Source organism: Asterias amurensis, chromosome 6 (genome assembly GCF_032118995.1).
Source record: "Asterias amurensis chromosome 6, ASM3211899v1".
NCBI classification, from domain to species: domain Eukaryota; kingdom Metazoa; phylum Echinodermata; class Asteroidea; order Forcipulatida; family Asteriidae; genus Asterias; species Asterias amurensis.
The window spans coordinates 15,024,682-15,051,128 of record NC_092653.1 but is presented as its reverse complement, the minus strand read 5'-3'; the positions used below and the strand labels follow the sequence as shown (position 1 = coordinate 15,051,128).

The following is a 26,447-nucleotide window of genomic DNA, read 5'->3' as shown; positions in this document are numbered from 1 at the left end:
TTTTAGAAAGAGGTAAATTCTTACTGAAATGTTTAAAGACTTCAAGACTGATGCCTTTGCGTGCTGAAAGAAGGGTGTTTTTTCTATATTAACCACTTGCAACTTTGACCACCAATTAATTTAATTGGACAGGTTTATTATTGGTTTATTAGTAAGTTTTCAAAGGTCACAGCCCAACGCCGAATTGTATTTGAATTACAAAAATTACAATGAATATGTAATGAAGTAAAAGTTTTCACAGAATATTTATTTTATGCATACAATGAGATACACCTAATCGCGAATACTTGTCTTTGACAATTACCATAGGTCCACAGTGCCTTTAAAAAAAACCACCTCTCAACACATGAAGGTGAAATTAGTTCGCTAATTCCCTTTCTCGAGCCAACAAAGTCGCGAGCGTTAATTCCTCCCCGTGTATGCAGGCCCGAGTTTTGTACTTTTCTTCAGCGAGCTGATCAAATACTGATGTGTCAGCGATATCACGGAGGTAGATCGAGCTCACGGCAAATTGGCGGGTTATTAGTGGGGACCAAATAGTACACTGGCTCCCCCTTCTCTCTCCCAAGGTAGAGCAACACAGAAACTGATTGCTGAAGGTGCTTCCATGATCACTATTACTTCCCGGAAGCATTTTTTTCTACTGTACATTAAAATTGCCACTGTCGTAGTGCTTTTCAGTGGGTATTTTTGTTCCTTCTCTTAAATCGATTTAAAAAAGGGAATCCTTAAGGATTAATCCTAACTCGAGTTAGGACGAGTAACCCGTCCTAACTTAGGATGGGTTCAATGCGTCCTACGTATTTGGATACGGAACTGAACCCGTCCCAGTCCTAAGATTAATCCTAAGTTAGGAAGAGTTTGGTGAAATCGACGGCTGGCCCATTAAGGGTCAGTGCGACTTGAAAACTTGGTCCAACTGACCTCAAAATGGGTCAAACTTAGTAAATATTTCTCTTACAATTTTTGTTGTTCGAATGCACAACTTCAGTTTACCCTTGAAAAGTTGCAGTGTTGTGTCGCACGTTGTTGTGTAATTAACAACACGCTGTGTAAAAGGCATTCAGTGTTTGACTATCGTCAAATTTTATACGTATGTGCGGCACCATAATGTAGCCCGAGCCCTAAATGTAGCCAGAGCCCTAAATGTAGCCCGGACCTAAATGTAGCCCCAAACATGTACTTAAATGTAGCCCGGACCTAAATGTAGCCCCAAACAGGTACCTAAATGTAGCCCGGACCTAAATGTAGCCCCAAACATGTACCTAAATGTAGCCCGCACCTAAATGTAGCCCCAAACATGTACTTAAATGTAGCCCGGACCTAAATGTAGCCCCAAACATGTACCTAAATGTAGCCCGGACCTAAGGGTAGCCCCAAACATGTACCTAAATGTAGCCCTGACCTAAATGTAGCCCCAAACATGTACCTAGATGTAGCCCGGACCTAAGGGTAGCCCCAAACATGTACCTAGATGTAGCCCGGACCTAAATGTAGCCCCAAACATGTACCTAAATGTAGCCCGGACTTAAATGAACTTAGCCACAGACAAGACACTACTGCTTATGGTGTTCCAGGGCTACATTAGGGCATGTTTGGGGCTACATTCAGGTCCGGGCTACATTTAGGGCTCGGGCTACATTATGGTGCTGCACACACGTACGTGAAGCAAAGTGATTTAGTTCAAAACCAAAGTTGCGAAAGCCTACCATGTATTTTGAAGAGCGTTATACGATTTTTATTTTGGGAAGAGTATACCTTTCATTAAAAGCATTGACAACACTGGCTGTTAACTATGTTTTGCAATACTTAAAGACAATGGACACTATTGGTAATTGTCAAAGACAAGTCTTCTCACTTGGTGTGTATCAACATATATTCATGGAATAACATACCTGTGAAAATTTGATCTCAATCGGTCGTCGAAGTTGCGAGTTAATAATGGAAGAAAACAATTTGTTACATCACATCACGAAGTAGTGTGCTTTCAAAATGCTTGATTCCGGTACCTCAAAATCTCATGCTGAGGTCTCGAAATCAAATTCTTTGAAAATTACTCCTTTCTCGAAAACTACATCACTTCAGAGCGAGCTGTTTCCCACAATGTTTTATATTATAACACCCCTTGCAAGTATTCTGCCTGCTCATTTAGAGCGCGTCACATGACATGTCTTAGTTTTGCTAGACGACGGCCGTGTGATAGTGCGTCGGTTTGCCATGCGCTAGTCCGAAGACTAGCACACGGCGTGCAGTACCCAGACGTCCGTTGCGTGTACGAGAATGATAAATTAATAGTCTGTAACCATTTCGGATTGCACGACACTACATGCAACACAGTAAGTAAAAGTGTTTGCAATCTGTATTCGCGTCGTCCGTGGATTGTAGCATTCAGGTCTGTAACTTAATAATAAAAGTACAGTATTTAGAAATGTTTGGGTGTTATAAAACAAATATTGACTGCTTTTACTCGTGCAATGGTTAAAAACTATGACTCCCTCGGTGATCCCCGGAGCGTTCTATTTTCCCTCGGCTTCGCCTCGGGAAAATAGAACGCTCCGGGGATCACCTCGGGAGTCATAGTTTTAACCATAGCACTCGAAGCAGTCAATATTTGTATACTATCAACCTCACCCCATTACTCGTTATCAAGTAAGGTTTTATGCTGATAATTATTTTGAGTAATTACCAATTTATTGTGTCCTTCACTGCCTTTAAGCAATACTAACTACTATGCCTTTGTTCTCAGACTTTGACTTCTCATAAATACCTACTTTCTCTTTTTGCTGATAGTACAGGGAAAAAAATCAAGCAGTGAGACAGAAATTCATACTTTCTGCAACATTTTGAGGTTGGGCATGGTCGAGATAAATCAAAGAACTCTTTCGAATAACATACATACGTCTCCCCATGGTAAGATGAGGTGGCGCGTTTGTTCGCAGTGATTGTTATCTCTCAAAATCATATTAAAATTCAATTTTCTCCTCGAGAAACAGCATCTCGGTTGCAAATAGTTCTCGTATCGAGATTAATTGGCACCGGGTCTTAACCTTGTATTATGATTAATAACTAATATATACAAATCATTTGTGTAGTCCGATGTGATATTCACACAAAAACCAGCCCTTGATTTCTGATGTGATGTTGGATTTTTAAAGACTACATTCCGTACGGTGAGCCTCAATTTTAAGAAATATTTTGTTTACGGAAACAAAATTGCAGAGATAATTAGACCCAGTAGAGAAAACGGAGTCTTCTCGTATTTTGAATATCTCTCGGAAAGGCTTGTGCCATTATGAGCTGCATTTACCAAAATCGCTCTTTACGTTTAGTAAAAACATCCACTCGAAACGCTTTCACAATGCTAACAAGCATTGCCTTAACTGTTTTAATAGAGGTTTGAACTGTACATTATCTTGACTCAAAGATAGTAGGAAAAATAGGACAAATACTTTGACAATGACTTAATGTACTTTAAGAGAATGATAGTATAATTAGAAACGCTTTCAAAATCTAATAAAACCGTACCTTAGCTTGATTCAAAGAGAGTGAAAACTCATTTCGAAATGATTTCACAATGTGACTAACCGTACTTGATTCAAAGACAGTACGTACTTCAAAAAAGAATCAAAATAACCACATCGGACCTCATCTTGGTTTAAAGAGAACACGTACATTAACAAACACTTTGACTGTTTGACCAGCCGTACCTTATCTTGATTTAAAGAGAGTAAGGCCACCATTAGAAACACTTTCCCAATCTGACGCAACCTATACCTTACCACAATTCAAAGAGCGTAAGCACGGACACTCCAGTGCATCACCATTTTAATGGACGAACAAATGATAAATAATGACCACGGACCCTCGGTGTTTCGGCACCTACCCGACTCGCCCTTCTCGTCTCTTCGCACGGCAGCAATTTATCATGATATCTAACACCGGCAAGACAAACACGCACATTAGTGGATGCTACGTGGACGCATTAGGGGATACAATTACAGATGCTTGGCGAATGTAAGTGATACTTGGGTGTCTATCTAGAACAATCATGAAAAACTGCGTGAGTGCGGGACTGTCCAGCAGAGCTAGGGCCAAGGCCAAGCAATTGGTATAATTGCTCAAGAGATAGACTTCAAGGTCTGACACATCGTTGGTTTGCGGACGGGTACATTTATTCTATATATATCCTGCTGGTAAGACATCTCGTCCCTACGTGCATATCTGCTCCAATTTCACTATTTCCTGATTCAAAGCTGGCAAACATTTCTAAGTGTTGGGATGGATGGGGACGTATATTTAGGTAGGACCAAATCCACGCATTTGTATAATTGCTCAAGAGATAGACTTCAAGGTCTTACACATCAATGGTCTCGGACAAGTAAATTTATTCCAAGCCTCTATATATCCCGTCGGTAAGACATCTCGTCCCTGCGTGCATACCTGCTCCAATTTCGCTATTTCCTGCTTCATGCCTGGCAAACATTTCAAAGTGATGATGGTGGATAGGGGACTAGGTAGGCCCAAGGCTAAGCAATTTGTATAATAACTCAGGAGACATACCTAAAGGTCTGACACTTCGCTGGTAAATTTGTGCCCAGCCTCATACCGGTTGGTAAGACATCTCGTCCCTGCGTGCATACCTGCTCCAATTTCGCTATTTTCTGCTTCCTGACAAACATTTCTAATTGATGATGGTGGATAGGGGACTAGGTAGGCCCAAGGCTAAGCAATTGGTACAACAACTCAAGAGATATACCTAAAGGTCTGGCACATCCCGCTGGTAAATTTGTGCCAAGCCTCATACCCGTTGGTAATTGTTGAGACATCTCGTCCCTGTGTGTTTACCTGCTCCGATTTCGCTATTTCCTGATTCAAAACTGGCAAACATTTCTAAGTGATGGGATCGATAGGGGACATATATTTAGCTAGGACCAAGTCCAAGCAGTTGGTATAATTGCTCAAGAGATAGACTTCAAGTTCTGACACATCAATGGTTCGTAGACGAGTAAATTTATTCCAAGCCTCTATATTTATCCCGTTGGTATAAGACATCTCGTCCATGCATGCTCTGATTTCGCTATGTGCTTCAAAGCGGACAAACATTTCTAATAAGTGATGGGATGGATATGGATGGGACTAGGTAGGATAAATGCCAAGCAATTGGTATAATTACTTAAGAGATGTTTTTTTTTTTAAATTCCAAGTCTCTATTCCATTACTGAGACATCCCGTCCCTGCTTGCGTTCGTTTCAAAGCCCAAATATTTCACTATATCCCACGTCAAAGCTGGGACATATTTAGGGGAGTTGTGCTTTCGCTGTACCTTTTTAGGTAATGTTTAATTCCTCAGTAGTTTTATGAAGTTTAATCTATTGATAGTATCCCCTTGCTATTGCTTGTATTTTTTTATATGTTAAAACGGGTTACCTTACTTTGTACAAGTATAACGTTAAATTTGTCAGTAGTTGTATTCATTCATTGTGCATTACTCACTTTTACTGCTTGTGTGAATGGCCTTTTTTTGGGCGCCTTCTTTCGGTGCTACATAAGATTATAGGATTTGAAACTTTGCATGGTGGAAATACGATATAGAAAGCCTTGCGGTAACACCATGTAATGACTATCTCTATAAATAAGTTGGGGTGGTTCTGAAAAGAACCGTTGGTTTCAACTCGACTTTTCGATCAGTATAGCTCTGATCGTCTTGAGAAATGATTATGTTCTTAGTTTAGTTATTAATGCCATAATCATGTAACTTGGCACACAGTGGGAGTAAGTCTTGTCAAAAATGTGGGTCAGACCCCCCCCCCCCCATACCACTCTGAGAGCCGGAATCTAGGTCAGTTTTGACCTGGGAAAGTTTTGATGAATGTTGCCACTGGTCTTAATTTATTTAACAGGAACCAAATTGATCAATTATTTATAAATTGTTCTTTTATACGCATAGCATATCTCGCCGTGTTGAATAAGCAGTACAAGTCACAATCTATACAGGGCAGTAACCATTGTTACGAGATTGCTTCTAAAATCTAATTACAAATAAATAACGCATCAACAAATCACGGGTAAAAGGGACATGCTGTTTCATAACCTACATACCAATTAAAGGTACTGGACACGTTTGGTAATATTGACCAGGGGTGGATTTCACAAAGGTAGTCCTAACTTAGGACTAGTACTAGGCAATGCTAAGAGATAGGACCAGTCCTAAGTTAGGATGAGTTACTGGTCCTAACTTAGGACCAGTCCTATCTCTTAGCATTGCCTAGGACTAGTCCTAAGTTAGGACTACCTTTGTGAAATCCACCCCAGTATATGTATTCTCACTCTGTGTATCCAGACATAATTATGCATACATGAAAAAAACTGTGAAAATTTGGACTCAATTTGTCATTGAAGTTGCAAGAGAATAATGAAAGAAAAACACTCTTGTTGCACAAATGTGTGTGCTTTCAGATGCATAATAAAAGGCTTCAGCTGAAGTATTATTATTATTTGAATGAGAAAGTACCTCTTTCTCAAAAACTACGTTACTGTAGAGAGAGCCGTTTCTCACAATGTTTTATACTACCAAAACACTGGCTCTCAATTTCTCGTTACCAAGTAAGTTTTTATGCTAACAAATATTTTGAGTAATTACCAATAGTGTCTAGTGCCTTTGATCAAGATTTTAATTGATGGGGGTTTGGAATGCTTCCAGGCGAACAGTACTATACATTTTGATATGTGAGTGTAATTATGCGCTTCTTGCAACGTGTTCACCAGTCTTGAATTTTAGATTTTATGATTGCACCATGCAGCCAAGCTACAGCCGACGGCAGATAACCTTTATGTCTCTCTCGCAACACGGCAAAGTAATGTTTTAAAAAATGATTAGAAATCGTGAGATCGCTCTGGGGAGTGCGTATTATAAAGGAAGTCTTTTGAAGAAAGCTCGTTTCTTCAGAGCTATTGGGTAAAACAGTGTGTTTATATCAGGTTTAGAAATGCAAGTTATATTATTGTGCAGTCACTTTGCGTTGGTGTGGATATATTGGCATACTATGTCCACATGTCAAATGGCAAATAAGAGGAAAATTTAAAAAGAGTAATATATGGTGAAATGTATACACTGTTTGTTGTTGATGATTTGTGGAAGACTTTAATTTGTTATTTTATCAGTACTAACAGTTTGACATAAAGTCAACTATTAAGATACATGGTCAACTCTTTAACCAAAAATATTGAAATTACGTAATTTAGCTGGTAGCATGGTTTACCCCCAAAATGACCGTAAAATGTGTTACGGTCATAAACTTTCCGTAAAATTTACAACCTAAAACAATTTCCGTTAAATTTATGGTACTCAGCCTAAGTCAGAAAGTCTTTAATACATTGTATTCGATATAGGCCTATATGTATACAAGATAATTATGTACTTTCCATTCAAACTGTTAATGCAGGGCAATATTAACGTTTGATTTCCGTATACATACAAACTAATGCCACCCGTTAATTTGGCAGTGAATGATTGGCACCGTTGCTGCACATCAGTTCACCACCATTGAAATCATACCGAGAACATTGATACAGTGGAGTGTCAACACACCCCCATACTGATGACGTCAAAGTTTGTTCACAAAAAAAAATTGCTTAAGTGCTGTAACTGGGTCTGCATTTCCGATAGTAAGCATGCGGAGACACGCTGTGGTAAACAAACTGTGACGTCATCAGTATTATGTGCAAACAAACTGTGACGTCGTCAGTAGTGTGGGTCTATTGGAAAGCCAAAGATAGACATTTTGTCGCGAGATACAAGATAACTTTTTTTTTTCAATGTGACAATTGAAATGTCATTGAAATGTTCAGTCATCTATTACAGATGTTAGATTTGTTTTACCTCTGTCAGAAAAGTCATTTTTGAGAGTGGAACGAATTAATTTAGAACCAAGAAGAAACTGACAACCAGGAAGAGAACTAGAACCAAAAGATTGGCAAATTGTTTTAAAACATAAAGAATTGACTCAGATTCCTGAGTCAAACTGACCCCGAAATTGGTCAAGCTGACGTAGAATCTGTGTTTAAAAAAAACCCGTTTAGGGTCAGTCTGGCACAGAATTTGGTCAGGAACTCCAGGACCACGACCCGCTTCAGTTGACCTATAGTTTTTCAAGAGTGTGCCGGTAATCGTACAAGCTATACTTTTACCCATAATGTTTACCAATAACCACAGCCAGAAAACTACTGACAATAAAACAATAAGACCAAGACCTTCTGACTGTTCTCACACACAATATTTTTAAAGGATTTAATTTTGTCTTGCCTCAAGAAAAAAAAAGACAGCATTACTAAAATATTTTTGGTAGAAAAATGGGACAGAGGATGTAGACCTAAAATGTCTATCAATTTTTCCCATCAAAATGCTTGTTTTGTGTGTCTATATTAGCTTGTCGCCAAGATGGCCTTGTGTACCGCGCTTGCAATAGGTGGAAATTACCCACGCATGCACTCAAGGGCCTAGACATAAGTATAGTCTAGTACCGCCTTGAATAAAAATCCATTTGATAGAATCTGGCTGGAACATCTGTGGCACTCTAATATTTCATAATGTTCCCCCAGAAAAAAAAAAACGTATTACAATACAAATTATGGCTCATTATAAATAATATTTGGTTATACACTTATGTGGTGTGCTAGAGTGTTTGTAACTGTTTTATTTGAAATGTATGATGTACTGTTATTTCTAAAGTATCAGAAAGTATCATGTTGCTATACTCTTAATCAATACATTCATTGCCCACTATACTAAACAATTTTGGGTTATAGAACAAGATGGTGCGGTAGTGTTTGTGTAAATTCTTCTTGGGAAATCATGTCATACTTATTTGTTGCAGAACTATATATCAATGAGTTATACTAGTTGGTTCAATATGCAAATCAGAAAGTATCATGTTGCTATACTCTTAATCAATACATTCATTGCCCATTATACTAAAACAATATTTGGTTATTTGGTGTGCTAGAGTGTTGTAAATGCTTCTTTGAAATGTATGATGTACTGTTATTTCTAGCAGTACTAAATATCAATGAGTTATAATAGTTGGTTTCGATATGCAAATCAGAAAGTATCATGTTGCTATACTCTTAATCAATACATTCATTGCCCATTATACTAAACAATATTTGGTTATGTGGTGTGCTAGAGTGTTTGTAAGTGTTTCATTGAAATGTATGCTGTACTGTTATTTCTAGCAGTACTAAAAATCAATGAGTTATAATAGTTGGTCCAATATGCAAATCAGAAAGTATCATGTTGCTATACTCTTAATACATTCATTGCCCATTATACTAAACAATATTTGGCTATGTGGTGTGCTAGAGTGTTTGTAAATGTTTCTTTGAAATTTATGCTGTACTGTTATTTCATAAAGCAGACCTAGATATCAATGAGTTATAAAAGTTGGTTGGTGCAATATGCAAATCAGAAAGTATCATGTTGCTATACTCTTAATCAATACATTCATTGCTCATTATACTAAACAATATTTGGTTATGTGGTGTGCTAGAGTGTTTGTAAATGTTTCTTTGAAATGTATGCTGTACTGTTATTTCTAGCAGTACTAAAAATCAATGAGTTATAATAGTTGGTCCAATATGCAAATCAGAAAGTATCATGTTGCTATACTCTTAATCAATACTTTCATTGCCCATTATACTAAAACAATATTTGGTTATAGAACAAGATGGTGCGGTAGTGTTTGTGTAAAATTCTTCTTGGGAAATTATGCCATACCGTTATTTGTTGCAGTACTAAATATTGCTAATTGTATAATCACTTAGTTACCTGTTCATGTTTGTTGTGTTGTCATTTAGCCTTCGAGAAAGACCCTGCTAGGGTCGAAACGTCAGGCCATTTACTATTTTGTGCGTGTTATATAATTGTTAGAATTAGTTTGTATCAATAATCATGGTTTTGTTTTAACAGGACTCGGGAAAGTACTGAGTATATAGTGCTAACACACATCGGTGTGAGGGAAAAAAAGTAACAAAATTAATATTCTTTAACCCGGATGCAAATTTAACATCTCTTATAATCGCTGCGGTACCCGCTGCCAAAACATAGGCTGCGAACTGCCTCTAGCTACCGGGCAACCTCGGTAGTCTAGTGGTAAGACACTGCTGTAGAATTGCAAAGGTCGTGGGTTCGAATCCCACCCGAGCAACATGCCTGTGATATATTTTCACAGGACTCGAGAAAATACTGAGTGTAAGTGCTAACACACATCGGTGTATGGGTAAAAACCAAAATTAATATAGAAATAATCATCTTGTTGCACTCTCAAACAACAATTGCCCATTATACTAAATGTCATGGTAATAGCAGTGTGCATGCCCCAGTTTTTCATAATTCTTCTGGGTATATAATATCACCCAGCCTTATAAGTACGCCAACATCTGGTCCAGACACTTACTGGAAACACGATTGTTATGTTAATTAATTATTTGTTATATTTTATACTCATTATACTATATTACTAAAGGTATTAAAACCACTATTTCTGGTTTGCCATCCTTAAAGCACATTTTGTGGGGTGTAAAATTGTATTGCGTTGGTTTCTGAATAGGAAAAATTATCACCTTTTTTTTCTTCTCAAGTACGAATTAATTAACGTAACATTCATCTACTGTATGTGCGTGTTTGTATGCCTTTGGCAGATCCCGGCCGGGTAAAAATGTTCAAACATAAAAGGTTGAGTTAACCTTCCTCTTGTTAGAACTCACAATAGTGTCCACTTTGCGTCTTTCCACATCAGAAAGGAGCAAAGGCAACAATAAAAAAAAAACTGCCTTTTTCAATTTTTTTTCTTTCTTTTTATGATATTTGACTGATGTTAATTCTAGGTCACCATACCCCAGCCAGCGTCCCAACGGAGGACACGTTTTTGTATACAAACTGGAACAACCTTTTGTAAAGGACGCGCTGCAAGCCTGTAACTGCACGACTGCGTGGAGATCACTATAGGTCGGCCATTTTGAAAAACACCACACGACGCTAAAACCGGGGCCCAATTTCATAGAGCTGCTAAGCACAAAAATTTGCTTAGCATGAAATGTTTGGCTTGATAAAAACAGGATTTCCCAACCAAATTTCTATGTGATTTTCAAGATGAGCATACAACAGCTGAATACCAGTAAATAGGAAATGCAACAAAATGGAAATTCGGTTGGTAATCCTGTTTTTATCAAGGAAGAAATTTCATGCTAAGCAAATTTTCGTGCTTAGCAGCTCTATGAAATTGGGCCCAGATTTCGTCTTGCGCACTCTTCCACAGCTGTGGCTCATTGCTCCAAATTTCCGACTTAGTAACACCTCAATACTTTGTACTATCAAAATAGACTCGTGTCGACGCTATGCCATGCCAAAAATATTGCTTAGTCAGACGATATTAGGAATTTTTTTAATAACATTTTGTGGGATTGACACTACTTAGAAATCAAGCAACGAGACTGTGAAACTAGCCTGAGGTTTTTGTACTTTTTTTGAAAGAAAGAGGGGGAAAGGGGGGGGGGGTCCTCTTTCGTTTTCGTGTGGTGAAATTCGTTTGTGTCTCGGTTTTTTTTACTCACTAAGCTAAAGAAGTTGCATTCTAGGATTAGAATGCTGAAAATGTGTCTGTATAATTGTGAAGTTAAAAAGGAAGTTAAAAACAGCTCCCTCTGATGTACGCTGTTTTTGAGAAAGAGGTCATGTCTCACTCAAATATTAAAATACTTCAGGCCCGAAGCCTTTTTAGGCATCTGAAAGCACACAGTTGTTTTTTAGAACGTGGGTGTTTTTTCTCTTGCAACTTCGATGAACAATTTAATCCCCTTATTTTGTCGTTACAATAAAGACACAATTAGGGTGTATTAGATGCCCTATTTTAAACACCTCTTGAGAAAATTTTCCAAATTTAATATATATTTTGATTAGTGTGCAAAATGCATGAACAAAGTTGTTATTCTCTTTGGTTTGCTGGAATTTCCACATATTGGTCACGGCTGATGTGTATAACAACAAATATGGTGGTCAAAAAGAAATTAAACGAGTTGCAATCCCGTGCTGGAAAGGGGTAAACAATTTTCGTCAATAAAAAATGCCCCCGGCACATAACAGACGCGAGTGATGCCAACCAGTGGTTGGTTAAAAGTACAGGCGGACTTCACTGCAAAACACCCAAACCTCCAAATTTATAATAATTTACAAATTCTATACAATTAGCCAAATCACTGATGAATCCATGGTTGCCACTTAAAACAAATCGAAAGTACTTATAAGGGGAAGTGCACGTATGGTAATCACTCTAAAAAATTGACGGCAATAAAACGTGTTGGTTAGAATTACAGAAGCCTTCGATACCGTGGCTTCCTAGATAGTGCGCCCATCCGTCAGTGACGCTCCTGGCGCTTTAAAGACACTGAACACTATTGGTAATTGTCAAAGACCAGTCTTCTCACTTGGTGTATCTCAACGTATGCAGAAAATAACAAACCTGTGAACATTTGAGCTCAATTGGTCGTCGAAGATGCGAGATAATAATGAAAGAAAAATAGGCTTGCCACACGAACTTGTGTGCGTTTAGATGGTTGATTTCGAGACCTCACATTCTAAATCTGAGGTCTCGAAATTAAATTCGTGGAAAATTACTTCTTTCTCGAAAACTATGTCACTTCAGAGGGAGCCGTTTCTCACAATGTTTTATACTATCAACCTTTTTCCATAACTCGTCACCAAGTATAAGGTTTTATGCTAATAATTATTTTACGTAATTACCAATAGTGTCCAGTGTCTTTAACAAACAAGGTATTTGGGACTACGTTTGAAATAAAGGACCTATACTCCTTTTACATAAAGCGTCTTGAGTAACATTTTGATTAAATTTAAAATTTAAATTTAATCTCACCGCGTGGGACCATTAACGACTTGTCCACAAGTCTAGATTTTTAGTGATATCTCAAAAATTTGAACACCTTTTGAAATGAATTATTCACAGGTTGTTTAATGTATTGTATATGAATCTACACACAATCGAACGAATACAACAATCGAACGGTTCCAACAACCAAAGATAAAATCTTCCCTTAAAAAATTTCGAAAATACTTAATATTATTTACAGCAAGGGAAGTTTATTTCTTTTGAAGTGAACATTAATTTGTGTCGACCCAGTTATTTAAAAAAAAACCTGTTCTACACACGGCTGCCCATTTAAAACTGGTGTTCGATGTAATTTTGTTAATAGACAAAAGATTTTCTTATAATATTGACGCCTCTGCAATCAAAACGTATACAATTTCCTTCACGAATCAAGTTGAGCCGATTGTCATTATTAGCAAATCTAAAAGCAGGGAAAACCAGGGAGCGTGGTTAGAGCTGGGAGAAGTAGGTCTCAGAATTGCCAAAAGTGAAGCTTGGGGTGGAGTTGGATATCGCAGCCTGGAAATACCTGACTGAGATCCGATATTTTAATAATTCCCTTAATAACTCTAGTAGCCGAGTTCAAAGTCAGGACTGTGGTATGAACAACTGAGCTGAGAAAATAAAGTTTTGTACAGTTTTATTTAACATCGCCCTACGGTACCGTGCTCAATTTCGCAAAGCTGTTTAGCAGAAAATACTGCTTGACAAATGTCTCTGCTAAGCACAAAATGAGTGGGGCACCCCCAGTCGCAACAGTGTAAACTTTACGGAATGTTGGCTGGTAACCTGTTATTGCTGAGCAAGATTTTCCTGTGCTAAGCAGGTTTTTGTGCTTACATGAAATTTGGCCCTATGATATTGAACGTTTTGAGTCGGCTTTTCATGTAGTGTATTGGTAACCTAAATCTTGCCGTTTTGACGGTTACTGCTGTATTATTCTATATTGTTTTAAAGTATTCTTAGCTCTTATATATTTGCCTCTCTTTTAGCTTACTCAACTGTTCCGTTTGTGCATCTTCTTCAACACAAGTATCACACCGAAGTAGTTTGACATTTACACTACACAAATTGACTAGAAGGTGTCACTTTGTTTCTTAATGCCGACTCGGTAAAAACCGTTGGTTTTTTTCGGACTGAGTTGACGTTTTAAAGAGACAGTGTTTGTTGTGCCGAGGCATAGATATTTACATGCCCTATCCAATGTGGGTACGCGGCATCCATCATGATCGTCACAGCTCGAGTTGTTGCCAACCAAGGTTGGAAAACTATAGAAATCCATAAAAGCAAATCAAAACAGACAGCCAGAATTTGTAGACATGTTACATTGGGTGCGTTCGTTTAGCTGCCCTGGGTCTTACCCGGTGTGGGGCGGTTTTTTTTTCCAGGACGAACGTGGGAAATTATCTGCACACGTTTGTCCTGGAAAGAAAAAACGCCACACGACGGGGTCGACCCAGGGAAGCTAAACGAACGCACATACAATATTCCAAAATATGTTGATTATGTTGGAAACAAAATCAACAAATCAAAAAGAGATATTTCAACTCCTGAATCTTTACAGAAAATTTTGTAATTTGTCACAATTTTGTTTAACACGATTGATTGTTTTGCTAACATTCGGCCGGCCATACTAACTGACGCACTTTGTTTATCAACAATAGAAAGTTCTATTGTCTCACCGAGGGTGTTAGGAAATAGTCTGGCCCCTGAAATACTTGTCAGAAAACTGTATACTTGATTGGTGCTTATCGTACAAGAACACCACAAAATGGATGCATGTTAGACTGCCATTCATAGTGCACTGAAAAGCCTGGGTGTTAAAATTGACACCATTGGTGTTGTTACCTATAGATACCGAAAAGAGAATCATAAACAACATAGGGTGTTAAAATAACACCATGGTAATTGTTTTTGTTGAAAATAGTGTTATTTTAAAGGAACGTGTTAGTTCGCGACGTAAAATGAAATCCGTGCAATTTCGAGTGATACTTGTATGGATCATTATATTCTACTTTTAAATTATCTATCTTACCATTTGCATTTAATAACAAACTGTTTCAAACGCCTTTCAAATACAACCTCGACCGATCCAAGGCAACGTTTTCTTTTAACACCCATGGTGTCAATTTAACACCCGAGGTTTTCGCAGTGTGCTGACGCGAATTCGGTGTCAACCTGCAATATCTCATGGCCTCCTATTTCGGAAATATTGTGAACAAAAAAAAAAGGTTTTCATTCAGATTACGATCTAATGATAAATTACATTAAAAGTGTGTAATCTCAAACACCTGGGTTAAACAAATAGATAATGATTATGAATAATGATGTATCAAAAAATTAACACACATTAAAAAAAAAATCAATAGAGAGAACGCAAAGAAAGCTGTTTTTTGTCAAGGGTTCAATTCTGCTGTTAAACTGAGTGCATTTTCTCTGTGCATGGCGCACAGTGCTTTATGATGGTAACTTAACTTGAAGGCACTGATTCGAATTCCTCGGCCTACTTCCAGCGGGAAAAGCATTTCCACCATTTTAATCAGATATACACAAGGTTGTATTAAATGTACCTTTACATTCTAACAAATACAATTAAGTATGTTTTGGCTCAGGACTTAAACTTAGCTGTTGAAAATATGACATTTAGATCGCCTGTAAATTGCTGTAGGTTCAAGGTGGCTGAAATAGAAAGGAAGAGAAAAACAGAATTGCCGAAGGCAAACATTTGTTTTTGTCTGGCATTATGTGTTTATAGACAGTGTTAATCAGTTGGTTAGTAAAGAGAGGAGTGGATGTTTGGGAATTGTTTTTTTTTTTCTGGCTCACTGCCATTTTGTTGTGATAGTGGTTGTTGGATATTGATTTTTGCTGAGATCTTGCTCAGTCTGCAGTTGTTGTTGATGTTGTTGTTTGTGCGCTTGTTTTTGTTGTTGGTCGTTGTTATTGCTGTTGGTTGTTCTGCAGCTTCAGTCTGCAGTAGATGTTGCAGTTTCTGTTGTTGCTGTTGATGATTCTGCTGCTGTTTTCATGGTTTAAAGGCACTGGACACTATTGGTTATTACTTAATATAATTATTAGCATAAAACCTTACTTGGTAATGAGTAATGGCAGAGGATGATAGTATAAAACATTGTGAGAAACGGCTCCATCTGAAGTGAAGCAGTTTTCGAGAAAGAAGTAATTTCCCACGAATTTGATTTCGAGACCTCAGACTTAGAATTTGAGGTCTCGTAATCAAGCATCTGAAAGCACACAGCTTCGTGTGACAAGGGTGTTCTTTTCTTGTATAGTTATCTCGCAACTTGGACGACCAATTGAGCTGAAACTTTCACAGGTTGGTTATTTTGAGATACACCAAGTGAGAACACTGGTCTTTGACAATTACCTATAGTGTCCAGTGTCTTTAATGTTTCTTTGTTTCTTCTGCCATTGTTGCTGTCGCTGCTGCTGCTGTTGTCATTGTAGCCGTCGTTTTTGTCTGATGCTGTTGTGATAATGCTGTATCTGCTGTTGTTGCTGCTGTTACGGTTGCTGTTTCTGCTGCTGTAACTGTTGCTTTTACAACTGTTGCTATGATGTTCTGCTATTGATGTTTCTGTGACTGATGTTGTTGCTGGTTTTCCAGTTATTGTCGCTGCTGCTGTTGTTTGTATGTTTGTTTGTGTCTTGTTCTGTATGCCATCTTAAAGATTTTTTTCTTCTTTTTTCTAATAACTTGGATTCATTATAACTTATAAAATGACAGCATCTAAAGTACACGGCGACCGAGTCAAGTCCAGACTGAGCGCACTATTCTCAAGATTATAGAATACAGAAAAAAAAATGTATTTAACAAGTTTTTTTAATAAGAAAAATAAGCCCACTGGCTACAGTGACTCGCTGCAGAATTTACGCGGGCAACTCGCTCATGATTCATCAGCTGCCCGTCGACAAACATAGCTCACTGCGTCTGCATATTGACTGCTCAAAGGCACAGGACGCTAGTGGTAATTACTCAAAATAATTGTTAGCATAAAAACTTACTTGGTAATGAGCAATGGAGGGGGGGGGGCTTATGGTAATATAAACCATTATGAGAAACTGCCCCTTCTGAAGTAACGTAGTTTTGAGAAAAAGGTAATTTGTCGCTTAAATAAAAATTAAAAAAACTTAAGCTAAAAAAAAACAATGATATTATGCATCTGAAAGCACTCTAAGTAATTGTTCTCTTGCGAATTCGATGACCAATTGAGGCAAATTTTTCACAGGTTTGTTATTTTATGAAAATTTTGTGGTAAATGAATTTTCCGGAAATAGGCCTACCGGTCTTTGACAATATTACCAAACGTGTCCACAGCCTTTAAACACAGGACCACGTACATCCCCCTTCATTGCGTTGGATTCAGAGGGTAGATTTACGGGGACTGGGGGCGGGGGAGACGGGTAAGGTGTTTGGCGAACGATCGGTGAACTTTCCCATTTCTCGGGGGAAAAGCTACTGTGGCTTCACATCATTCTGAACACTTGAGGTATTTGCTCAATTAAAAAATGATTTTGGGCTGCACACCTTTCCGCCACTCCACAATTTCCCTCATCAATATGATTGGGAACTTGGTAATGTAAAAACTGTGCGTATAATTATATTATTTAGGTAACCATTGTACTATTTGGGTAACCATTGAAAGAAAATTACAATATACCATTGGACAAAAAGCTAATAGTTTATAGATACTTTTTAAACAGTTCCCCCATATAGAGTAATGCATAAACCGCGTTGTGTTGTTTTTGCTATTGACGTGAACACTGATGATATTTCCACTTTGTTGAAAACTAGAGAATCCAAAGGAGTCTGGTATTCCCGAAACCAATGACGTCAACTTGACCCACTTTTGGGTCAAGCTGACGACACACTGACGTTACACTTTACCTGAATTAATATGGGTCACAACCCAATTAATATTCTTTAGACTGTTTAATTGAAAGACTTTTCAATCATTGCTGCACAATTTCCCCCTTCGACACAAAGGTCATACTCTCTAACAATGTGATAACACCCGGGTCATAATTGACCCTGTTCCTGGTCGAGGGTCTGACCCATTTCGGGGTCAGCCACAAATGGGTCAAACTAAGGTATTATAAATATAATGTAGAATCCTAGCTAAAATCAATTTTTTAAAACCATTTTCCAAGCAGCCTGACCACAAATGGGTCAACTTGACCTCAAATGGGTCATCCCTCCTGGAACCCGTGATCGTAGAGTTTCGTAGAGAGTTCCAATAAAATAGTCACATAATTCGATCAGTGTGTTATAAAGTTGAATAAATATTAAAAAGTCGTTTTATTGTGTACTTACCGACTCGAATTACTGGTGGCACCACCCTCCTCTCCGTCGTGACCACGCCCACAAGAAAATATCCCATCACGAAACCAAGTAACGTAATCCACAGTGTTATATCCATGGTTGCGGGTTTGACAATGTGTATAGATGCTCCAAAACTACCTCAATCCTCAGCTCCTTGGATCTCAAAAAGTGTTTTTTTCGATTGCGATTCTCCGTTTTCCAGGCGTCCGATAGTGCTGTGGTTTTAGTGGGTTTCCGGCGATACCCCTCAAATTAGCCTATGATCAATGATATTGAGTTTGTGGGTGGGCTTTGAGTAACGCCAACTCGGCTCACTATATTATATCTGTTGCTGAAGCACTTCAGTTTATACCACTTCTTTGTCAAGCTTCCTCCTGTCCTGAGAAAAAGTGGAAACTGTTACTGCAAAGAGCCTATTTCCACACTGTTGTCAATCATGTTCTTCTAAAAGTTACCGCATACGCCCTGTTTTTCCCAAATCGCTTTTTGGTAAATCCGAAACTCGTTCTGATAAGCTGTACGTAAGCTGTAAATAACCGAAGACGTTCAATTTTTCAATGAGCTAGTCTGTACTCCAATGAGCTAGGTTAGTTCTGTGTTCACACGGTTGAGTTTTTCTCCTAATGTAGTAGTTACTGCATACGCTCTGCTCTTCCTACAAATCGCTTTTGGTAAATCCGGAACGCGCTCTAGTCAGCTAGCTGTGCATCCGCGTTTAGCTGAAGCAGTACAATATGTTCAACGAGAGATCTCTTCTCCAATGAGCCGAGTTGTAGTTCTGTGTTCACACGGTTGAGTTTTTCTCCTGGCTAGTTTCAATACGATCCGTTGGAGATCCAGTTGTGAATGCTATCAAGATAAGCCAGACTGACGAACGTTACGGCGATCACTTGCATGGGTTGGGACGCGATGTATTCAACGAAGGGGGGCACACCCATTATGGGGCCCGTTAATGTCGATTGTTGAACGGCGAGTGACGATGCCGTTTTTCCTGGTTGTGGCGAGTTGAAGACACAATAAAAACTTGAAAGCAAACCCCCGCTGGTCCCCATCAATAGCTAATGAGCAACACACCTGATTCTCAATTTCACGCGATCATAAAAAGTAGAAGAAGAAGAAGAAAAAACAGATCAAAAAACCAACGTCCTCACTCGTGATTTCTGGTTAAAGTAATACATCTCGACTATATCAATCCGAAGTGAAAACAGAGTTCCGGTCTGGCGCTGTCTTCACTTAATACACACACCGCTCACTGACGACGAAAGAAAAAAAGCGGGAAAACATCATCACTTTTACAGTAGCTGCAGCTATAACCTCACCGCGGGCTAACTCCGGACACACCGCCTCATTCCGCGGTAATTAGTACCTCAAGTTAATTAAGCCGTACTAGAAACACCCCAACCGCTATCTTCCCATTGCCACACACACACACATGATAATTAGTCATGAAGTATCATTGCCGTATGTTGGAATCTTCATCAATTTCTTGTCAAAGTCACAGCTGGTAGCTATCCAGACGCCGACGACAAACTAGAAACACTTTTTTCTTTAGTTGTCTTCTCTAAGATTCCTATAAAGCCGATCGCACGCTGTGAGATGCAAGCTGTACTAGCTATGAGCGGTGACTGTATATGCCTATACCCGTCGCATCGTATGCCGCGGTTACGTGTGGAGCGAAGTTCTCGACGGCGAAATCCAACCTGGCGCTTTAGTGAGCTCGTCTTGATGAGACGAGAGCGTTGATTGGCTGCAGATGTACACAGACATGCGCAGTGGGGATTGCTATCGTATTAATAACAGCCTTACCGCCTTTGGATGTTTTACCTAATTATACCATGGAGGTCGAAATTACCACCATGTTTATACAGATGACCATTGACAAATAATTTCAGTAATAAATTTAGGGCACTGGCACCTTTGGTAATTATCAAAGACCAGTATTCTCAATGGGTGTATCGCAACGATGCATAAAATAACAATCTGTCATGACTCAATTGGACATCGAAGTGCAAGAGAATAACAACAACAAAACATCCTCGTGGCACAAATTTGTGTGGTTTTGGATGCCTGAAAACATTACAGGGCTGATTTTTTTTTTTTTTTTTTTTTTTTAATTGAAAAATTACCTCTTTCCCCAAAATTACGTATTTAAGAGGGAGCCGTTTCTCACAACGTTTTATACTATCAACAGCTCTCCATTGTCAGGTACATGTAGATGTTTATGCTTACACGTATTTTGAGTAGGCCTACTTACTAGTACTATATCCGGTGTCTTTAAGTAATTTATGAAAGTATTGTCACAATTTATGAATACAAAATTTGATTCAAGTTTATTTTGGCGTTTCCCTCATCCATAATTTCTTAATATTTTTTATGTTGTCAAGCAAAGACTTTACGACATTGTGAACGTGCGTAATTGCTTGCGACCGCTTTTCCACGAATGTTTAGACTATCAATGATATTGTTTACGAATATTCTTTCCTGCTACAGCTTTTACAAAAAACTGCCTAGCCTCCCTTCTCGAGCATGATGTTAACTAACTCAGCTAGTCTCCACTTCAAGTGATATTGATTTGATAACCCTCTGGGAGTCAACTGAGGGCGCTGTCGGAGTAAAAAAGGTTATCACCGTCAGGTAGAGCGCGAATATCGAAATGTATCTAATTATAATCACGTTCTGAAATGATATTGAAGCGGAAACAGATGTTAATCAATTCAAGGATGTTTTTTCTGCGCAGAATAATAAAATACTCGTGAGTTCATTCGTAAAAAAGCAGTCAAGAGGTGACAGATGGCAGTTGCTACAGTACAGGTTTCTTCTAAAAATAATGATGATTATTAAAGATGCTATGTCAGATTTTTGGCCCCAAACATTAGAAAATATATTTTTTTTGAGTGATTTGTATTTCAAAGAGTATCACCCGCTCTAACGAAAAAAAAGTTTGAGCACTTTATTTCACTGCTACGAATAATTGGCGGACTCTTTCGAGCAATGGCTCAAATGAAAGCTTGTAACTTTCTCGACCCCAATCAAAATACCTACTGAATTTTAAATCAAAATTTTGGGGTCAAATCGGCAAAAAATCTGACATAGCATCTTTAAAATATTTCATAATGAGGATACTCTGGCGGAAGCATCAATGAGTGGTCACCTTGGTCCAGTGATGAGACTTCAGCTCTTGAAATCACAATTAGTTGTCGGTTCTAATTGTACAAAGCTAACCACTGATTAGTTAACTGAGCAACAATATATTGATTTTGTGCAATTCGTAATCATACTTGAAGGCAGTGGACACTATTGGTCATTACTCAAAATAATTATTATCATAAAACCTTTCTTGATCACGAGTAATGGGGAGAGGTTGATGGTATAAAACATTGTGAGAAACGGCTCCCTCTGAAGTGACGTAGTTTTCAAGAAAGAAGTAACTTTCCACAAATTTGATTTCGAGACGTCAAGTTTAGAATGAAGTCATGAAATCAAGCATCTGAAAGCACACAACTTCGTGTGACAAGGGTGTTTTTGTCTTTCATAGTTATCTCGCAACTCTGACGACCAATCAAGCTCAAATTTTAAGAGCTTTGTTATGTTATGCGTGTGTTGAGATACACCAAGTGAGAAAACTGGTCTTTGACAATTACCAACAGTGTCCACTGTCTTTAAAAACAATTTGTTTGAAAGAGTTATAGGATTGGTTAATGTCAGCTTTGTGCACCACCCCCCCCCCCCCCCACCCCAAGTTATAGAGTTGGCCTACACACGATATCATACGTAGAAGTTGTAGTGGGGAAGATCATTCTAAACAAACAGATAAACAAACAAACATGTCACACGGCGATACCATAGTGTGCCCGTTGTAGTGAACCTAATTAGCTCCCCACCTATACTGCAGTGGGGAAAATATCTAAACGAACGGACAAACAAGCAAACAGACAAACATGCGTCACACGGCGATACCATAAATTTAATGTGCCCGTTGTAGTCCCTTAAACGTAATCCTCCACTACTACAGTCAGTGAGCGGGGCCACATTTAAGGACCGATCACAACCACAGTGAAACAACATACAGCATTCGCTTGTGTACAAAATGGTGGCCGGATCGATCTGCTAATGGCTACCGGGCATATTTCTTAGGCGGGAAAAGAAAAACTAATCTTATGCCTGGTGTTGACGCGTCCCGTGAGGGGTGAGTCTCCGGGGGAAACTTGATCGATTGAACGGTCAAGCGAAGATGGATGAGAACCTCTAATTGACTCCGTAATTCTTAAAGATAAAGTGTGAAGCAACGGTGTGTGTTGGCAAGTGCGTATATGGCAGTTGTGGTTAGCAGACTCTCTTTGAATCGAGATAAGAGATACAACAAATCTTAGGATATTTCTTTCAAAGTTACGTTAAAAATTGTTGACAAAATGAACACAGGGATTTTTTTCTTTCAACTTAAAAACAGGTGTGCGTTTCTGGTTATAATTTCGTACCTTATCTTGGTTCAATGACATTGAATCAAGATATCAAGGTACGATATTGGTAGTGGTTAACATTTTCCTGCTTCAGGTTGGCTTGCTTTTTTTGAATGATTAAACGCAGCCTCAAGTTTGGTTCTTCTCTCAAAGTACATTAACATTATTTTGTTGACAACATGAGTACTTGTTGTTTCTGTTTGACTTACTCTCTTTGAATCAAGATAAGGTATGAAATTGGTAGTGGTTAACATTTTTGCTGCTTTGGGTTGGCTTGCTTCTTGTGAAACAAGATACGGTACGATAAATCTGTAGCTTTTCAATTTTTTTCTCCCATAGTACATCACAAATGAGGAGAATAATGAGTACAGTTTGCAGAAAACGCCTGACTCAGCTTGGACGTGAGTGGACACTATTGGTAACTACTCAAAATAAATATTAGCATCAAAACTTACTTTGTAAAAAGCAATGGAGAGATGTTGATAGTTTAAAACATTGTGACAAATGGCTCCTTCAGAAGTAACATAGTTTTTGAGAAAGAGGTAATTTCTCACTATAATATTTGATTGAATTTGATACCTCAGCTGAGGTCTCGAATTCAAGCATCTGAAAGCACAGAAGTTGTGCACCATTGGTGTTTTTTTTCTTCCATATCCACTGACAAGATCGATGACCAATGAAATTTTTAAAGGTTTATAATTTCATGCATAATGTTGATATACACCAAGTGAGAAGAATGGTCTTTGATACTACCAAAGGCTTCAAGTGGCTTTCAGATGGAAACTATCTATATACTGGGTTGGATATTAAATGAAAAGATAATAACGGTTTATTCGCTGTGAAGTATGGACGTGAGGTAAGATTGAAACTGTACTGTTAGGGTGAAGAGATGTGAAAAATGTCAAGAAGACGAAACGTACGCACTCAATATGTCGGGGCCGTTAAACTATTGAATAAATTCGTTAATAATTTGCTCCTTATCCGTCCAATTATAGTATCTTTCTCACCGTCGAAATCAGTTTGAACTTTGGCTTGTGAAATGTCTCGAGACTTATCGACTCAGAAATGGATTACAGCGCATAACGAGATTAGGGTTCTGCTATAGCTAGCTGCGTGGAGAGAAAAAAAAAACTATCGGCATGGACCTAAAACTTCTTATGTATGTGTTGAGATGGACGATCGGTTTTTGTACACTGTTGTGTGTTATTGTAAGGTCTTTGCAAAAAAAATATAATTATATGAAAGGATTTGGGGTCGTCTTGTGGAGGTGTTGACATTTGAATTAAGGGTGTAAGTGACATGGCTATGACTGACGTTATTGGCTACGGCTTATTGTTATGATTTGCATGCAGAGAGGATGATGAAGTATGATGTAGGAAGCCATAATTCAAAATCTCTGACACGGAAACTTGTTAAAAAACGGAATTTGAACTTCTTCTTTTTGTTCGTCAGTTTTTACCCTTTTCTGGATATTTTGACCCCATATTCCGGGTCACACTGACCCTGATATCCGTCTGGTTCTACAAGACCCGGAATCCGGGTAAAATCGGACAACAATGATCGTGTATACTGATAACCCACGGTATGACCTTTATCATGCTGTCTCCATCTTGGTCATGTTCCTCATATCCAATAACAATAAAGAATGCTTATAATCATTTTGCAATTTGGAACCAGACTCTTTTTGTTCTTCCAGCCTCGGTTTGGTAACATAAGATGGCTGGACCATGATTTTGGTCTGTAGGCCGGTATCGGTGTACTATAATGCGAAACACTAGACCTGTCGAGTTCCATACCAGCCATAATATTACATAAAACTCATTAAAGAAACTGTCATTTTACATTTCATGTGAGTTGGTGAAATGGAAGTGGTCATCAGTCAGTCCGCACGTATCTCTTTCGTTGTTCCTTAAAGGCATGCACTGAACACCTTTGGGTCACAGACTACAGTGTTCTCACTTGGTGTATCCCAACATATGCATAAAATAACAAACTTGTGAACATTTGGGCTCAACTGGTCAACGCATAGTCGTAAGAAAATAATGAAATGACACCCATGTTGCACAAATTTGTAAGCCTTCAGAAGCGTAAAAAAGGCTTCAGGCTAGGTCTGAAGTATCTTAATTCAATATGAGTGAGAAATTACTTCAGAGGGATACGTTTTTCACAATATTGTTTTGTATTATCAACAGCTTTCCTTTGCTCATTATTAAGCTTTTATGCTAACAATTATTTTGAGTAGTTACCAATAGTTTCCAGTGCCTTTAACACAATGCTAGTTTTTCCTCTCATTACCCACACGCAGTTTTTTTTCTACAGACAAGCTGTCTCCACACCACATTTTGAGATACAATTTTCTAGAAATAGAGGCAAATCCAATAAAAGGTTCTCCGTGCTCAAGGGCCGCTGCGCTCTTCTCGTACCCGTCTCTGTCTGCGTGTTCTAAGGGGGTCTAGAATGCCCACGGCACTTTATTATACTAACCCGCACCCCACGTATTATCAATTTAAGTGCCAATCCAGTTAAATAGAGATTATCACGGATTGGGATTATTGTGATAGACTGGCCGAGCAGGCAATCAGCATAACTTAAAAAGCCATCCACACCGAGAATTGTAGCATCTTCCTTCCATTATGGGCAGTTTGTTAAAGACAGTGGACACTATTGGTACTTGTCTAAGACCAGTCTTCTCACTTGGTGTATCTCAACATATACATAAAATAACAAACCTGTGAAAAATTGAGCTCAATCGGTCGTCGAAGTTGCGAGAAAATAATGAAAGAAAAAACACCCTTGTCACACGAAGTTGTGTGCGTTTAGATGGTTGATTTCGAGACCTCAAGTTCTAAATCTGAGGTCTCGAAATCAAAGTCGTGGAAAATTACTTCTTTCTGGAAAACTATGGCACTTCAGAGGGAGCCGTTTCTCACAATGTTTTAGACTATAAACCTCTCCCCATTACTCGTGACAAAGTCAGGTTTTATGCTAATAATTATTTTGAGTAATTATCAATAGTGTCCACTGCCTTTAAAGCATGGAGTTATTCCTCCATGGTTAAAGTGCACATCCACACAATTTTTGTATCAAAGGCACCAACATGAGCAACAGATATGCCTAATGTTAAGGGGTTAATAATGGAATTGTTATGGAAACAGCGATGTGAAAGCAAATGGTTTATTTATCATGTTAAAATGAATTCTTGATATCTTTACACTTCCGAAACGCTCGTTATCATCGATCAAAAAAAAATAAAAAATAGGCCCTTACCTCACGGTTCTGAAAAATTTACCACACTTCTGCCGTTGACGGTGAGCATCAAAATGACAATACTTTGACGTAATTTGTGGGAGGTTGCTTCGTTTTTCAATGTTGCAAAAAGCAGACGGAGTTCCCTCGAATGAAGTAACATTTAGTGGTGACGTAACAAGATTTTTTGCAAACTTTGTTGAAAAGCACCGGAGTAGGGTATTCAAAATGATTGTTTTGTTTTACTTTAATTTGATTGAACACCTTCTAAAATGAATTTCAGCAAAGATTACTTGTTGCCGTTTTCGTTCAAGCTGGTCTTTAAAATAATTTCAACAGCGAGCTTTGCGTTCGATCAAATTTTTGTTGAGATTGGTGGAGATTCATACAACATTGTGTAGAAATAACTCATTAAAATGGCACTGTAAATGTTGACTCTATTGGTCATCGAAGTTGCAAGAAAATATT

General features: G+C 38.4%; 1 protein-coding gene across 1 annotated transcript in view; it reads right to left on the bottom strand.

Annotated features, from left to right (window-relative positions):
- Positions 1-18,399, bottom strand: part of LOC139939185 (glutamate receptor ionotropic, kainate 2-like) — a 104,256-nt gene extending 85,857 nt beyond the window's left edge. The window contains exon 1 of the mRNA XM_071934960.1: positions 18,268-18,399. Coding sequence (XP_071791061.1) covers positions 18,268-18,373 — 106 coding nt within the window. The 5' untranslated portion in view covers positions 18,374-18,399. The remainder of the gene's footprint in view (positions 1-18,267) is intronic.
- Between the last annotated feature and the right edge of the window lie 8,048 nt (positions 18,400-26,447).